Source organism: Typopeltis vanoorti, chromosome 5 (assembly GCF_054136105.1).
Source record: "Typopeltis vanoorti isolate ZY-2024b chromosome 5, IOZ_Tvanoo_1.0, whole genome shotgun sequence".
NCBI lineage: Eukaryota > Metazoa > Arthropoda > Arachnida > Uropygi > Thelyphonidae > Typopeltis > Typopeltis vanoorti.
In genome coordinates, this window is record NC_143553.1 from 160,148,207 (window position 1) to 160,166,973 (window position 18,767).

Consider the following 18,767-nt stretch of genomic DNA (forward strand, 5'->3'; position numbering starts at 1 on the left):
ACTAACTTAATAGAAGTCTTTCAACAAATAGGGCTAGACTAATAAGAAATCTGTATTGGAATCAGTCAGCTACCATTCAATTAGACAACATTACCACCAGTAATATTAACATTAAAAGAGGAGTGAGACAAGGATGCATGCTCTCACCACTCTTGTTCAACATATGCGCAGAGGGAATCACAATAAATAGAAAGATTGTTAACAACCTACGATATGCAGATGACACTGCTAATTACAGATAACATTATGGATAACAAAAAACTCATTGACAGAGTATACATAGAAAGCCAAAGAATGGGAATAAATATAAACATCAACAAGACAAAATACATGGTCATCAGCAAACATCCAACCTCATCAATGGGAAAAATATCGATCAAGTGTCAAGATATAAATACTTGGTTGCTGGCTTAATGAAAGGTGGGATCCTGAAAGTAAAAGAAAAATGAGAACATTATTCTGCAATAAAGACTTAAGCATGGAAGTCAGATGCTGAATGCTGAAATGCTATGTGTGGTCTATTCTGCTTTATGGAGTTGAAACATGGACATTGAAGGTGACAACCATCAAGAAAATTGAAGCCTTTGAGATGTGGCTATACAGAAGAATGCTAAAGATATCATGGGCAGAAAAAATTACCAATGAAGATGTCTTAAAATCCATTGGCAAAGCTAAAAATCTTGTACAAATAATCAAGAAACAAAAAACATCATATATTGGCCACATCATGAGAAACAGCAAATACTAACTTCTACAAACTATTTTGGTAGAAGAATTGATGGCAAAGGACTAGAGGAAGAAAAAGAATATCATGGTTTGACAACATCAAGACGTGGACAGGAAAGAGCAGCGCACAACTGCTTCGATTAATGCAAGAACGCAGTTTGTTTGCCAAATGGTCGCTGATCTTTGATAGAAGATAGCACCATAAGAAGAAAAAAAATTAGACAAATTTGTCTATCACTTTAACTGAATAACCAAATTACATTTTATACTAGTGAGTAGTAACACATGCAGTGAAGTGTTCCACTATTATACTATTATACCCCCCCCCCAAGATATTAATTATAACCAGTGATTGTAATCTCACTTATCTTGAAATGGTGTATTTTTAGTAATCTTGCTTGCATTGTTAATTTTGCATGCATTGTCTGACTTGTTTATATAACCAGGAGGGAGTAAAATACAATAGCCAAGATTGTTGTATCTTCGGTGTGAATAGACTCACACAAGTTGAAAATGAGCCTTAATCTGACATTCTAAAGACTAATGGATTTGTGTGTGCAAACTGAATGGAAATTTATTCTATAGTGCAAATCTCCCTTTAATTTAAATTAAATGCATTATTTAATTTAAATTTAAATCACCACTTCATACTTCATGAAGCTTTATTAATACTGTTTGGTAAGTAAATTAATATCAGAAATCAGTGAAAAATACCAAAACAAATGATAGTCATGTACTGCATTTGGTAGAATTATTTAAATCATGTGAAATCCTTAAACTAGTTAACTATGATATAAATTGCTATCCAAACCAGAAATATATGTGGTCACATCATTATACTATGATGTGACTACATACATATAAGCAGGCGTGCAGTAAAATCAGAAACATCCGTTAGATAAAACTAATATATAAACTGGACTTCGGTTCAAGGTTACATTGCAAATTGCCAGTGGATTTAATGCTTTTGTAATATTGGTGATCTCTATCTGTTTCATTGTTTGTTTTGTCCTTAGAAAATCAGTGTTTTATAATATATTAGTGTATATGTATATTAGTGGCCTCCCTTGATAATTCCCAGACTCCATGGAGGTCTCTTAATAATAATCTGACATTCTAAAGATTTGCTTAGCAAATATTATTTGCTAATAATATTTGCTTAGAGCAAATAATTTGTGGCTGTTTGCAAAAATGTCTCTCTTTTTTTTTCTTCTTTTAAAAGAGATACTACAGCTCTTGCTTGAAGCAGGTAGTGATATCAATTCACAAGACCAGGATGGACATACACCATTGATTATAGCATGCATGTGGCATAACTTTCCTGCTGCAAAATGTCTGCTGGAATATGGAGCTGATGCTAATATAGGAGATTCATGTGGTAATACTCCTCTTTGGTATGTTACTAGTTCAGTGTGTTCATCTTCTGAGATGACCCTAATCTTGTTATCATATGGAGCAAAGGTAAGCTTTAAAACAGAGTTAAGAATTGTAAAATTAAGCTAATTATTATCTCAAAATACTCTCTCCTTTACAGACTGCACGATAGTGCTGAAGACTTTCACAATGATTCTCATTCATGAGTTTATGTTATGATAAGAATGCCAAGCTGAATGAACTTCGCGATTTCTATGCTTCATTCCATTTGTTGAATTAGTTTTCTACACCACACCGCATTATAACATTGCATTCATTCATTTCCCATTCCATTTTGAATCCTTATCTCTTATTTAAGCTTTGGTTTTCCAAGAAGTGTGTCATGGTTATCTTGTTATTATTTACAGACTCTACTAAGAATGAGGGCCTCTTGCAAATCACAGAGTGTATAAATGCATATCATATCTTGCTGAAAAATGCATTCAGAGTATCCACTAGTGGCTCATTCCATGGTTTCTCAGTTTTCAGATCAGTCTGCAAGGATTCAATATTGGTAGTGCCATGTATTACCCTTTCTAACTTGTTATTGGCAAATAATGTATGTTACCACTCAGAGTAATTCTAACAACATTAATATACAAGTTAAACAACAGTGGTCCAAGTACAGAACCCTGCTATATGTCACTGGTTGTCTTTCTCCTCCTCTTGGATTCCATGCTGTCATACATTACTCTCTGATACATATCATTCAGTTCTTTCCTAACCATGTTACAAGCATATTTTACATGATCATCTTGTTGAGGTTTTCCTTCATGCAGGATACTTGTTCATGGTGTATGATGATGTTACTGTCTTTTTTTTTTTTTTTTTTATCTAGTTCTCCCCATATTCCTCTCTCTCTACTTTTTGCTTATCATCCAGACCACCTGAGATCTAATGCCTTACTGCAACACTTGGACATGCAAAAAAGGAGATTTTAGTACTTGTGCTGCTTAGGCAAGCAAGATTGGTAGTTCTGAAAGGCCTGACATGGATCAGTTGCACAATGTGTGCACAGTGGATAACTGCCTAAAAATTCCTGAAAGCTTCATATGAACAGATTAAACTAATATTGTGGTTGAGCATTAATTCTAAATATCAAGCTCTGTTGAACAAAGCAGTACAATACCTTCTGCGTTTTTCAGCCTTGTACACATGAGAGTTTGGATTCTCTATGCGTCTTAATTTAACATTGAGAAATTAATAAAAAATTCAAACAGCCTTACTGGTGTGGAACCACATTTCCCTATTAAACTTGCATATATGAACCTGATATGCTTGTTATAGCATCTAGTCACAAGCATTTCCATTTCTTTCACTAAATAATATTTTGTTTTGTATTCAAATTAAAGCTGTTGTATTATCTAAATTGAGTGGATATTAAATCCAACATAATTTCAAAGCCGAATTTCAAACAGAAACTATAAAAGTTTCATGCTAAAATTGAACAGAGAGCTAGCGAGAATACACCATTGCCATACTAGAGTTGCCCTAGCTGAACCATATAGGTTACGTTGACTGCTGTGAGCATCCATATATTCACCTCCTATTGGTTCATTATAAGGCTTCACTTGATAGCTGTTTCATACTCATTGGTTTTTGTCAGAGACTAGACAGAAACCTAGAGAACAAAAAATCTCTGTACCAAGGAACTCGAAGTGTTGGAGAGGTTTTGTAAGCGAACTCTCGGTCGGTGCATAAAGTATTTACTAAAATAAAGAGCCAAAAGGCTTCACTTCGGCAATGCAAAATTATCCAAATTGAGTGGATATTAAATCCAACATCATTTCAAAGTCGAATACAGAAACTATAAAAGTTTCATCCGAAAATTGACCAGAGAGCAAAAGTGTCTGTGCTTAGTTTTTACGCCAGAAATGCATGAATCATCACTTGTGTTGATAACAAAAACTGTCTTTGCTGCATATGAGAACCAAAATAAAATCTCTCCCTGATCATGTTATATGGAAAAAGTTTTCCTCCATGTTGGCTGCCGTTCACCTTTATAGACTGCATACAAAAGAACTAATATGCACTCCAGACATTACTCTAGAGCAGCGAGTTTCAACCAGTGTGCTTTCAGGTGTACCGTGAGATTTATGAAAACAAATTAATTGAAAGAAATAATATCGTAATGTACAATTTATTTATTAGTGTCTGGTCTTCCCTCATCTTGTGTGTGTAAATCAATCAAAATTATGCCAATTTTTTGTCAGATCATCAAAAAAATTAAAAGAATATATTTTTAGTGTGCTGCAGGATTTTAATAATTAGTCTAGGTGTGCTGTATTATGGAAAGGTTGAAAATCACTGCTCTAGAGAGCATTACATGCACACTCTTATCATACTTACCTTGTCTCAACTACATTCCATGAGAATTCTCTTTCTGCAAAATTTAGGAGACATTCCACTTCTCCATTTGTCTGTCAGTAACTCTCAAACACAAAATAAGAATGCTCTGATTTTCTGCTGATCTACACATACTGTTCAAAATCAGAATCTTTATTGTGTGGTCTGCTGCTGTCTTTCCAGGCAGTATAATATCTAATCAGATACACTGGAATGTAACAATTGTATTGCTGAGCTGCATTCCGTACAGCTTGCATTAGATATATAAGGATGAAATGCAACCAAGAATGCATTATTTACACCATCTTATTCTAAGTTCTCTAGAGGCTTTGAGAATTCTGATATACCATTCACTGCCATTGCTCTTTCAGATCCACCATCTCTTGTGTGAAGTCTTGAAGCTTCCCTTGGATGTTTGCCTCTGTTGGATCTCAAGCCATGTTGAGATCAAGGGAAACGAGACTGCAGTAAGAGCAGTTCATTTCCTACCATGCCACCATCTACTGTCTCCCCTACATGGATTATAAAACAAATTACTCTCCTAGTGGCAGGCATCACAGAATAGAGAAGGCAACAGTTATCGAGCGTTTTAAAGGAACATGTGTACTAGACATATTTCTAAACATTTATGTGGCTAATACATGTAGAAAAAAAATATAAAATTTATTAAAATCTCCAATATATTTCATTCAGTGTGACAGGGACATCATAATGGAGAAAAGCAAAGATTGTTAACTATATTCAAAACATAAATCATAAGATATGAGACACACAGCATATGGTTATTAGCTTGGACCTTAGTCACAGCTGAGGTGATAGGAGTGTACTATATGTGTTTAAAGGAATCATTGAGATAGTGTCTGCAACTAAAATTAAATAAGCTAATCAATATGGTTAAAAGACAAAATTTAAAGCTGTTAAACCAAATATCAACTTCACTTTCACAGTTCATCTCTAAGCTTAGACAAATTTTTCTTCCTCTTCATTCATTCCTTGTATTTCTGTTCTTTGGAACTCTTCTCCCTTGTATGTGTTTCATAAAGAAATCGTGAAATTGCAGCACCCCCACGTTGAAATCGTGGGGGTGCTGCAACTTTCGAAATATTCATACACACTGTAAGTACAGTGTATGTGTTTGGATAAAATATTGATAAAATTATGGTAAAAATTTTAAAAAAAATTAAACATGAAAAAATATTGTTTATTATTGATAAAATTATACAGTTTAGTATGATTCAAAATTTCTTAAAAATAAAATCCATTATCATAACCCCAATAATGTTCAAAAATAAAAACTATAACAAATGTTATGTCTTTAATTGCAGTCCACATTCCCTCATTCCACATTCCCAAATATTTAAAGAGACGGAGTAAACACGATAAGCACTATGAACACACTACTACTAGTACAAACTGCATGTAAACAACAGTGGAACTGCGCACAGACAGTGCCGCATTATGCTAATAGCTCGCATCTCACTACAACGTGCATATGCTTGCCCGCATAGCATTATGACACTGTGGTAAACACAGTGCTGCTAGCGTCCTTCACCTTCCTAAGTGCTACAAGATGGATTTTTATTATTTTTTATATAAAATAAGAGAATTGTATAGGATTATTGATGATAAAATTAAATATTACAAGCAAATATAAATAAATTAATAAATATATTTATATATCGAGAAAAATTGGGGATGCTGCAGTTCCGCAGTGCCTATACACGAGCCTCCCCTGCACGTCTTCAAATCAAATATTAACAAGTTTCTTCTTTCTGCTCATCCACAGCATGCACTGTAGTTGAATGGTTGCACAACTATAGTGTATTTGTATGTGATGTAAAGATATTCAGTAATATCCTTGGTTTCATAAACTTTTTTTCTTTGAGTGTGAAAAAAAGTCATCATGTGTTAGATAGGAAAGTAGTTTCACTTAATGTTTGCAGTGATCACATATAAACCAACTATTCAAAATACTGCTCAAGTGTAAGACATGTTCAGATAGTACCACAGAAAGGAAACTCAACTAATTTTATGATGTTTTTAAACCTGCATAAAAGATTTCAACTGGTGCCAGAATTAAGCATTGAATTTTTACTGTTTAGATAAAATCTGCAAAAGTTTGGTCGAGGGCCTTACCAAATATACAAAATTTGGTATGTTTGTATAACAAATTTGGGAATTTGTAGTTCTTACTGTTTAGTTAAAATCCACAGCAGTTTGCTTGGATTCTCCCTAAGGTCCAGTTTTGATATACTAAAAGTAATGATCCTTTGACTTTTCTATTTTAGTCATTCTGAACAGCAAGTTAAACTGTTTCTTTCCACTTAAAACTTATTAAAATAAATGCACATTCTTTTACAAGATTTACCTCTATTTACAAAACCATGGATTATTATTATTATTCAGGCCTCCATGGAATCAAAAGACTCATCATGGGAGGTCCCTTCTAAGAAACACAAGTCTATCAAGACTCATCGAGGGAGGTCTCCCTCCTAGGAAACACAAAGAAACTCCTTAAACGCATTGACCATTCTCGCTCCCACTACTCCATCAGGCAATGCATTCCATGGTTCAACCACCCTCCATGCAAAGAAACCATTCCTCACCCTCTTTCTCACAGTTTCCTTTCGTAACTTCCAGGGATGACCCCCCCCCCCACTTGTCATGACTCCTTCCTGCTGTTCAACAAAGCGAAAGAACTCCCCAGTGTCAACCCTGTAACCACCTCTCAACAGTTTAAAAGTATCAATCCTATCACCTCTCCTTCTTCTATCCACCAAACTCTGCAGTCCACATTCCCTCAACCAATCCTCATAACTAACATTGTACAGTCCTGAAACCATCTTTGTTATCCGCCTCTGTACCCTTTCCACAGTCAATTTATCCCCTTCAAATCCCGGGGACCAGATCTGAGAACAATAGTCTAAGTGTGGTTGGATCAAGTGTTTTATTATTAACCCAGCTCTCAGATCCATAAGTTAAAACTGGTTTGAACGCTGTCTTGTATACAGCTAATTTAGTGTTTTGACTAATTTCTTTTCTTATTCCATCTACCATACTCTCTTGTCCATTTCCACATTTACTTTCTTATCTTTACTAAAATGTGCCTAAAAATGTGAACACTAAAATTGTGCCTAAATACTAAAATGTTTTACTTGTTCTGTAGATTCACAGGATATGGTTGATGTTTTAAGTTTTTCTGCTTATTTTCATTGTCTTTGTCTTTTTATTGCTGACTTTGATAAAATTTATCACAACAGTTATTCAATTTAGTCAGGGAATCTTGCAGACTTTTTACTGGATTTATTTAGAAGTGCAACATCATCTGTTTAAACTAAAGATTTGAGATTAACATCTCCAATTTTGACATCAGTCTCATGCACCCAAATTTGTTGAGGTTTGGAAAGTTTTTCAGGACTGAGGCAGATTCAAGGAATAGCCTTTCATAAGATCCTAATTTGGACTTTATTAGGGATCCCAGAAAATGGTACTTTAGTAAATAGTGAAGTAATATCAAAGGTAAACATTATGTCTGAACCTTTTAGAATATGCTTATTTAATATATTTTTAAGTGAACAGAACTTTTTATGCAGGAGAAAATACCTGTGTGGGGATATGGAGTAAGTGATTTAGCTAAATGTTTGGCAAGTTTGTATGTAGGACTGCTTATCCTATCAACAAGTGGGCATATGGGTGTATCTTTATGAATTTTTGGTGTTCCCATATATTCTGATGGCTTTACATGAAAAGGCTTAAGTTTGTTAGCAGTTTCTTTGGGCCAAGAAGTGACTTTTTCTTCAGTAATTTACAAACCTTATTCTTTAGTGTATTATTAGGATCGTAATCGCAGCCGTTCTGGGAATTAAATTGTCACACCTCATATTCAGGCGGATGTGATGAGAAAGAGGAAAAAGTAGTTATAATACTCGACACTATACCAAAGATAAACTTAAATGGCATTACTTTTCAAATACAGTGTTGTGAAAAATTGGGTACTGACTTTCAGATGTAAGAAATTGGACATTGACTTTCAGTGTCTATTTTCTACAAAAGGCTAGCGAAGAAATTAGAGAAATTTTTCAAGTCATTAGAGAGGTCACCTTACATATGCTTGTTCTTAATGGAAACCTAAACAGTCAAGTAAGAAATTAATGACTGACATATAGAAATGTTTAAGAAAAGTGGGAGAAAGCAGCAAAGTTGGCTATAATGACAAGGACCTAATGGATTTCTGCTTGGAACATGAACTAGTTATTGCCAACACCATATATTAGCATGAAGATGTGTATAAATTCACATGGCGATAACTCGCAGGAAATAAGAAAAGTCTCATCAATTATGTTCCTGTTGTATCTTTTAGGTTTTATGGTTTGAATTTATTTTAAAGGTGTGAAAGGAAAGAGCCATGTAGAAACAATTTAAAGATTACTTTTTATTAACTCTCATCATTCAGTATCTGAACCATAGGTTAGGATACAATGGATATCATACTATCTCAACAGAACCTCAAAAATTGTTGTCTGCATATAATTCTTTAACTGTTTAACCATTTTATTCAGTTATTATAGTTTTGATTCTATAATAAGTTGTGATATTAACATCTTAATTTATTTTTTCCCTCAAGAGCATTCCACAAGGAATGTGAAACATGGTAGATTTAATAAACAGCTGGTTTTTAGTTTCTATAGCAAATTCCAGCACATTTTGGATACATTTTTGTAGATAGTGGTATCTTCAGAATAATTCAGAATACAAAAGGGTACTTGAAAAAAAGATAGTTTATGAAAAAATATAAATATATGTATATATATGATTTTAAAATGAAAGTTTAGCAACTTTAAGAAGTGAAGTATAGTTTTCAGTTTACCAATATCATTGGACAAAGAAGAGAAGCAGTTTGAAAACATGAATGACAAAAAGAATTTAAAATGAAAATCAGTAATAAAAAAGCAAACTATACAATGGAAAAACTATAAAACAAGTAAAATATTTAAGCTATATGGGCATGTTTTTTGAAGTTAACAAATTAAATATGGAAATAGATATTAGAATAAGCACACTGGTGTGGTTGTGGAGTCAGCTGAATAAATCTATATGGAATAACAGAGAAATTAGCCAAAACACTAAACTAGCAGAATAAGAGAAAAATTAGCCAAAAATCCCCACTAAACTGGTGTACTAGATAGTATTCAAGCCAGCATTGAATTGAAGAGTTCTGAAAGTTGAAAATTGAGCACTTGGAAACAAGAGCTTACCTTAAGTAAGCTTAAGGCTTTACTATTAGATCGAGCCACTTATCTCCCTATTGAATACAATCCTACCAACTCTCAAATTAGAAAATTCCATAGGCTCCTTAAGAAGGTCACTTCTTGGCCTATGGAGATTACCAACAGTCTAAAACCATACAACTCTAGACCCCCCACACACACACATATATGGGCTCCCAAAAATACATAAAGAAAATGTGCCATTACGTCCCATAGTGGATGGCATTGATTCCCCCACTTACAAACTAGCCAAGCATTTAGCCAAAGCGTTCTCACACTATACTGGCAACACACCATCACACATAAAAAAACTCAGCCCACTTCAAAGCAGTATAGAAAACCTTACACTCCAACATAATGACATAATGGTCAGTTTTGACGTCTCCTCCTTATTCACGAATGTCCCCCTCAAAGAAACCTTAGAGCTAATCCAAGCTAAATTTCCTCCTGATATCTCAGCCCTATTTCAGTTTACAATGAACTCAGGCTATTTCGTTTGGCAGGAAAAATTCTACAAACAGATAGAGGAGACAGCCATGGGTTCACCACTTTCCCCACCCTTGACCAACTTCTTTATGGAGATATAATAAATTTAGTTTAATCCTTTATCCAAATGTGAGCAAACAAAGTTTGCACCTGAAAGTATCTTCAGGACTGGGGTAAGGTGGTACAACATCAGGGCAACTCGTTGCAAAGGTGGAGCAAGCTACCAACACTCCTGTCTCAGTATCTCCTATAATGCATAACACATCTCCTTGCGGATATGTCTAATGTTATGCATTAAGGGAAGGGCCACTACCAAGACTAATTTCGACCTTTATTGAGGTCTCTTCAGTGTGGGAGCCAGGCCCAAGTTGAGATACCAGGTAGAAGCATTAGCAGGTCATCTCTACCTATAGGAGTTTCCAAATGGTGTGCCACCCTTTTTTTAATAAATTACTCTGGATTTAGAGAAAGATGTTGAAAGTTTATTTTTCACTTGGTTAGAGTATAATAAATTTAGTTTAATCCTTTATCCAAGTGTGAGCAAACAAAGTTTGCGCCTGAAAGTATCTTCAGGACTGGGGTAAGGTGGTACAACAAGAGCTTACCTTAAGTAAGCTTAAGGCTTTACTATTAGATCAAACCACTTACCTCCCTATTGAATACAATCCCACCAACTCTCAAATTAGAAAATTCCATAGGCTCCTTAAGAAGGTCACTTCTTGGCCTGTGGAGATTACCAACAGTCTAAAACCATACAACTCTAGACCCCCCCCCCCACATATAAGGGCTCCCAAAAATACATAAAGAAAATGTGCCATTACGTCCCATAGTGGATGGCATTGAAAAAAGGGTGGCACACCATTTGGCAATTCCTATAGGTAGAGATGATGCTTCTACCTGGTATCTCAACTTGGGCCTGGCTCCCACTGAAGAGACCTCAATAAAGGTCGAAACTAGTCTGGGTAGTGGCCCTTCCCTTAATGCATAACATTAGACATATCCGCAAGGAGATGTGTTTTGCATTATAGGAGATACTGAGACAGGAGTGTTGGTAGCTTGATCCACCTTTGCAACGAGTTGCCCTAGTGTTGTACCACCTTACCCCAGTCCTGAAGATACTTTCAGGCGCAAACTTTGTTTGCTCACACTTGGATAAAGGATTAAACTAAATTTATTATACTCTAACCAAGTGAAAAATAAACTTTCAACTTCTTTATGGAGACTTTTGAAGAGAAAGCTTTAAGTTCAGCCCCACATAAACTTACCATATGGCTTCGCTACGTTGATGATGTGTTCGCTATTTGGCCACATGGCCCGAATTCACTCCTCTCCTTCCTAACACACTTAAACAACCAACACCCTAGAATCACGTTCACCCTGGAAAAAGAGAAAAACAATAACCTCCCCTTCCTAGACACACTAGTCACCTGCCAACCTGATGGAACCTTGGTTTTCTCAGTTTATAGAAAACCCACCCATACAGGCAGATACATTCACCAACAATTATTATTATTATTATTCTTATTATTGTTCCGGACAACTCCAAGGAGTCGACAGACTCATCGAGGGAGGCCCTAACATCATGTCAAGAACAACTATTCGACATTCACACAGTATCTATCATACCTTGCCTTGAACTCATTCATGGTCGTAGCACCCACCACAGACTCTGGAAGCTTATTCCACTCATTCACTACTCTCCAAGTAAAAAACCTAGCTCTAACACCCTTGTCAACCATGCTCTTGCCCAACTTCCATTCATGGCCCCTAGTCCTCCCACCACCAGTCATATTTTCAAAAATATCTTCTGGATCAATCTTATAGAAACCCTTCAGTAATTTGAATGTCTCAATCATATCACCCCTCCTTCGCCTATTGACCAATTTCTGCAACCCACAAATCTTCAACCTATTCTCATAAGGTTCATTCCACAGACCTGCTATCATCTTGGTCACTCGTCTCTGGATCCTCTCCACTTCCTCCCCATCACGAAGAAACCCTGGTGCCCATAACTGGGCACAGTAGTCCAGATAGGGTCTTATCAAGGCTCGATACAGAGGAACAACAACTTGTTTGTCTCTGCATGCTAAAGTATTTTTCAGAAGCCAAGTGATTTGGTGAGCTGTTTTAGTCACTTTTGCAATGTGCCCCCTAAACTTCAATTCCCTCTCCACCAACACTCCCAAATCCCTGGCCTCATCAATTTCCTGGAGTACGGTTCCACCAATGCGATATACTGCTGCTATTCTTTTCACCCCAAAGTTCATAACCTTACACTTTGCCACATTAAACTGACATCCATTTTTCCTAGCCTAGTCCTCCAAACTATCCAAATCGTCCTGTAAAATTTTGACATCCTGTGCACTCATAATTGCTCTACCCAACTTTGCATCATCAGCAAACAAGTGAACACTTCCTGTCAAATCCTTTCCTATATCATTGATGAACAAATTGAAAAGCAGTGGTTCAAGAACAGAGCCCTGTGGCACTCCACTAGTCACAATCCGTCTTTTAGACTCCACTCCTGAATAAACCACTCTCTGGTATCTCTCCTTCAACCACCCTCCTATCCATCTAACCAACCCTATATCTATCCCCATCTGCTCCAGTTTACTGATTAGGGTTCTATGTGGTATCCTATCAAAAGCCTTGGCAAGGTCCAGTAGTATTACTGCAAACCCATTACTCCTATCCAGTTCAGCCGTCACTGTGTTATAAAATGTGAGCAAGTTACTGAGGCATGATCTACCCTTCACAAAACCATGTTGTCCCCCCACACAATATCCCATTTTCATCTATCCAATCCTGTATTCTTTTTTTGACTAATTTCTCTAAGACCTTGACAATGATTCCTGATATGCTAATCAGTCGGTAATTTACAACAGTAGTCTTGGAACCACCTTAATGCAGTGGAACTATTTTCCCCTCTTTCCACCTGCTCGGGACTAACCCAGACCCGAGACTCAAATTAAACAAAGTGGTCAAGGGTACTGACAATTCTTTAGCTGCTTCTCGTACAACACAAACTGGTATACCATCCAATCCCACTCACTACTCACCTTCACTTCATTCACCACAATTCCCGTATAATCTACTGGTACATTCGTTTCTGCAATGTCACCACCTGGATGATATATTCTTGCAAAGTGCTCACTCAGTAACTCAATTATATCAACTGATTCAGTTACCTCCCTACCATCGGCATTCTTTAAAATCATTCGGCCGTGTACATTTTTCCTTTTACTTGCTACATATCTAAAAAACTGTTTAGGATTCTCTTTAGTTTGCATGGCCAATGTTCTTTCGTAATCCTTTTTTGGTTTTCTTACCACACTCGTTACCCTTCTGGCCTGCGCTTTATACCGTTCGTGTGCCTGCCAGTCACCTTTCTTCTTAAATTCCCTCCGTAATTGTTTCTTTTTTTGCAGCTCAAGCTTAATGGTGTTATTCATCCATTTAACCCCTAGTTGATTTATTATTCGGACCTCGGTATACAGTCAGCCATTGCTTCATGCAAACACTTCTTAACTACCTCCCATGCACTATCGACTTCTAATCCTTGCAGTTGTACATGCCATGTCACTGAGCCAATCAAACTCCTAAGCTTGTCATACTTTCCAGCCCGATAATTCCACATGTACCCTGTCTTAATTGAAAATTCTACACCTTTAGCCACCTCCCAAGTCAAGACCCTATGATCACTCTCACCGATTTGTGGCAATGTGGTCATATTTGTTACAGCCAAATCCTCAGATGTAATTACTAGGTCAAGCACTCTCTGACCCCTAGTATTTTCCATTAAATGCTGTCGCAGATAGTTATCCCTTAATAACTGCATAATATCCAATTCCTTCCTCCCGTGTGTCCTCTCCTCACTCCAATCAATGCGACCATAGTTGAAATCTCCCATAATAATCACCCTCCTTCCACTCATTTCTTCTATTTGCTTGTGCATACTGTCCCCACCATCTTTTCCATCACCTGATCTATAGCAGCACCCAATTGTATATTTAGTTCTGCTAGCCACAATCTCACACCAATGGCCTCAAATGTGCTCTTTTCTCTATCCTGCAATTCAACTTCTATTCTCCTTGTCATTCCTGAACACACTATACCCATCACATTCAATCCCACTAGCTATATCATCTACAGTCAGCCATGTTTCACTAATACCAATAACCTGTGGTCTGGAAGTGCCAACCATGGCCAAAAACTCTTCCTTCTTGTTCCTAATACTCTTAGCATTGGTGTACATGAATTTAAGACCCCCATTAGCCCCAACCCTACCTTGATACCCTATATTAACTATCCCACTCTGATTTGTTGTCCTTATTTGCTCGGGCATATTATATTCATTCTTACATTCAACTGCCTCCCTAAGGACTGTATATCTACCCCCCCCCCTTAATAAATCTAGTTTCCCTGAATTTGCACATCCACCACATTCAGCAACACTTTCTCAAGTCTTCTTACACTGTAACCATTCAAATGCAAGCCATCCATCTTATATAGATCCTTTCGCCCATCGAACTCACTCCACACGTCCACAAATTCCACACCACTCGTCATACATAACCCATGCATAAAGTCATTCGCAATTATGGCCCTCCTTTTAAACATTTCACTGTCATACCATGGCAAATGACTAATCATTCTAACTCTCTCACTCTTTTCTTTTGCTACCTCAAACAATTCATTCAGGTCTTCTATCATTTCCATTTTGTCTCCTTTCAAATCATTCATACCTGCCACAACAATCATTTCTTTCACCCTTTTCTTTTGCTCTCTAATAGACTCAGTTACATCCTTTATGGTCGCCAGGTTGGTACAATTTTGTGAAATCCTCTACTATCACACCTCGTACTAACGAGTCTCCATACAGCACTCTATCCTTCATTTTGCTCATGTTCACACTCATACGTCTATTTTTCCTGTCATACTTTTTATTATTGGCTGGTTCATTCAGTCGACTTTTGCTCATATGCTCTAGCTGCTGTTTTGCCCTTTGTATCGTAACATTCAACAACACGATCTCACTCATTGCATCTATCTCATCTTTTTTATTCTCAGTAAAATGATTAATACTATCATTCACACTCTCACAATTCTCTGGTACAACCTCGCCGTTTCTTGTCATATCCCTATTTTCTTCATTCTGAAGTTTGACAAAAATATCACACTCACAATCTGAAATACTCTTCAATTTCTCATTCTCCCTACATTTTCTACACACATTCACTCCTTTATTATCATCTAACCACACTCCAATTGCACTCCGCAAAGCATACATTTCGCAGCTAAAAACAATCCCATCACTCCCCCCCCCCCACAACAATATGAAGTTATTAAGACACTATTCAACAGGGCAAAAATAATCTGTTCAAATGATCAAGCCCTAACCACTGAACTAAATCGCCTCCGTGACACTTTCTCAGCCAATGGCTACCCTCCCAAAAAAAAAAAAAAAAAGAATCCAAAAAATACTTAAACCAGTTATCCACAACCCCCTTCACATTAAAGATTACTCTAAATCCATCACCATTTCCTACATCCGAGGCACCTCGGAAAAAATCAACGAAATCTTAAAAAAACATGACTTGACCACTTGTTACAGACCATATAGAAAATTGGCATCCCTTATCCACTCCACTCCACTAAAGACCTACCTGGTGTATACCAGCTCCCTTGCAACTATAAATTGTCCTACTTTGGCCAAACAGGCAGGACAGCAAATATCAGAATCTCAGAACACAAGGATTACATCCGATTTCACCAGTACAGCCACTCTGGGCTTGCAGACCATGCTCTGGATACTCTCCACAGAATAAGATGGAAGAAAGCCACAATAATACACTGCAGCAAGTTCAAATATGAAAGACTATTCATGGAATTAGCCTCAGCCCTTAAGAACATGCCAAACCTCAACAAATTTGGATGCATGAGACTGCCCCAAATTTGGGAAACATTTATCAGAAGAACTTCAGCCCAAAGGCCAAGAACTACCAATATAGCCCGCCAAGGGGGGGGGGGGGGCACCATCAGGACTTTAGGAAAACTTAGGATAGCTTCCTAGCTTCTGTTCTCATTTGCTGTTATGTAGTACTTGTGTGCACTTGTCTTTGTATTAAGTTCCCAAGAAGATGGCAACGTGACGTTGAAGGAAAAGACCCATGAGAAGATGAAGACCGAAATTTATTGATGCAAATAGTAGTGTATTGACAGAAATGTAAGATCTTGCAATACTGAATACATGACAAATAACAGTTTAATTTTGAAGAAAATTGTCAATGGGAATCTAGTAAAATATGTAAATTATGTAGCACTATTATAGCATCCTCTCCCCCAAAGGGACAACATACCTGGAAATTGTGTATACCCCATACACATTATTGTTTCTCATCTGTATTTAAATTGCAAGCAATCATCTCATTCCATATTTCCTCTCATAATCATGTCACTATCTAATATTTCTCAAAATAAATTAATATTTTGTATGGAAAAGTTAATCCATGAGTTTTTTTTTATTAGTTTTTTTTAATGACTGTGCTCTTTATTTATTTGTTCTCTTAATTAACGTCTGTGCTCTGATTACAAATTAACCTATAGTAAACTCTTGAGGTGTAAGATACATGTTATTGACAGTGACATATGGAGAAAGGGGAGTTTTTAAAGTCCGTGATGCTTTGTGACAGAGTGTGTACAGGAGTCCCCATAAAAGTATAGTAACTAAAATCACTGTTTTAAAGTTTTATTTTTTATTAATATAAATGTTTGTTTTATTGCAGGTTAATCTCCAGAATAAACACGGACAGACACCACTGCTATCCCTTCTTAAAACTGTTCCAGAAAGACAGAGTGCTCTAGGCAACCATCCAGAATTGAACAGAATAGTTAAAATTTTGGTGGAAAACAACTGTGATTTAAATGTTTGTACTTTACAAGGTGAATCTCCACTTTATCTTGCAGCAAAATATGCCTTATTTCCCCTAGTGGAAATGTTTGTACATTATGGAAGCAATCCAAATACCAGATGTGTCTCTGGTTTCTCACCATTGTTTTATGCAGCCAGGCAAAATCAGAGAGACTTGGTGGATCTCTTACTTGCTGCAGGAATAAACTTAAATCAGGAAAGCTGGTTGAAAGAAAGCACTTCATTGTTTGCAATTGAGGACATACAGCTGCGTAATTACATATTAGAAAAATGCAAAGAAGTTCCTACCCTGAAATGTGCATCTCGTGTTCTTTTACGACAAATCATGGGAAGAAGTGCAAATGAAGAAGCTGATAGCCTTGAGCTTCCTCGCACACTTGTTCCTTTTTTAAGGTTACAAGAATTGTAAACTTGAAACTGTAACCCACATTGTAAGTATGAAATTGTTATGATTATCCATATTTTATGATTACATTCTAAGATGATGCTTGTATAATCAAACTTGTATTGTAAATATTAAGTTGATACGATACCATATTTTGTACATTTTTTACTGAACATTCTCTTTTCATGCTGTGAAATACATGATGCACTTAACCGTGAATTTTATGCCTCTCTGAATGTAATGTTGGTAAACCCTTCAACTTTACTTTGCTTCATTGAGACAAATATCAACAGTGTTTTTTTGCACTTACTTGCAAAAAAAAGTTACTTTCAATTGCTACTGTATAAAATAGTGCTTTAATTATCTTATTAATGAATTATATTAATTAATTTTCAACTATTTATTGGCTTGTATTTTTTGCGGTTTAAAATTCTTGTTTAAAAATTTAAGTGTAGTTTGTTTTTGAGTTCATGTATGTAAAAAAAGAAAAAAAACTCAGAGATTAAAGCTATTTGATAGTACATGCAGCTATTCTGATAATTTCTAGAAATAAGCCATCTTAATTCCTTCTGAGTGGGATAGTTATAGACAAAAAATACATTTAAATAAAATATTCAATATGCTTGACTTTCTTTTATTCCTGCTTATTGGAAGTGTACCTTAATAATGATTATATGATACTTATCAAAGAATTGTAGAGGTAAAAGCTATTCTTGTTTTGCAACCAAAGTGAAACTCTTCTTGTGAAATGTATAATAACCCTGGTGTAAAAGAATTCTTTCCACTCAAAGATCACTGTTTTCTGATTTATCCATGTGCACTGCAACCTTTGATACCTGTTTTGATGTAACTAGTTTTTCAAACTATTGTGGTTACAGAACAGTGTTTTTGTTATAGTAGACCAATTTTCTGATGGATGGAAATAGATGTATATGTCAGTGATATTGAGGGTTCACTGTATTGCTAAAATTGCTCTCTTCTAAAGTTGTATTTGCAAAATGATCCAGATCAGAAATTAGGAAAAGTTTTATTTATTGCATGTGGCACATGTCATATATTCATTCATACACTTTCATTGCATAGAGAAGAATGTTGGCAAAATCTGAATTCAAATTCCAGTTAGGATCTGTAGAATATGTATAACTGCTTATTGACAGTGAGTTAGATTTGAGGTACTCCCTTCTGAAAATCAGGTTGTCACTTTCTCTTCGTT

General features: G+C 36.1%; 1 protein-coding gene across 1 annotated transcript in view; it reads left to right on the forward strand.

The window, feature by feature from the left end:
* LOC150107000 (uncharacterized) overlaps positions 1–18,075 on the forward strand; it is an 89,462-nt gene extending 71,387 nt beyond the window's left edge. The window contains exons 4-5 of the mRNA XM_090392878.1: positions 1,949–2,187; positions 17,024–18,075. Of these exons, the coding sequence (XP_090249004.1) occupies positions 1,949–2,187; positions 17,024–17,578 (794 nt within the window). The 3' untranslated portion in view covers positions 17,579–18,075. The remainder of the gene's footprint in view (positions 1–1,948; positions 2,188–17,023) is intronic.
* The last annotated feature ends 692 nt before the right edge of the window (positions 18,076–18,767 follow it).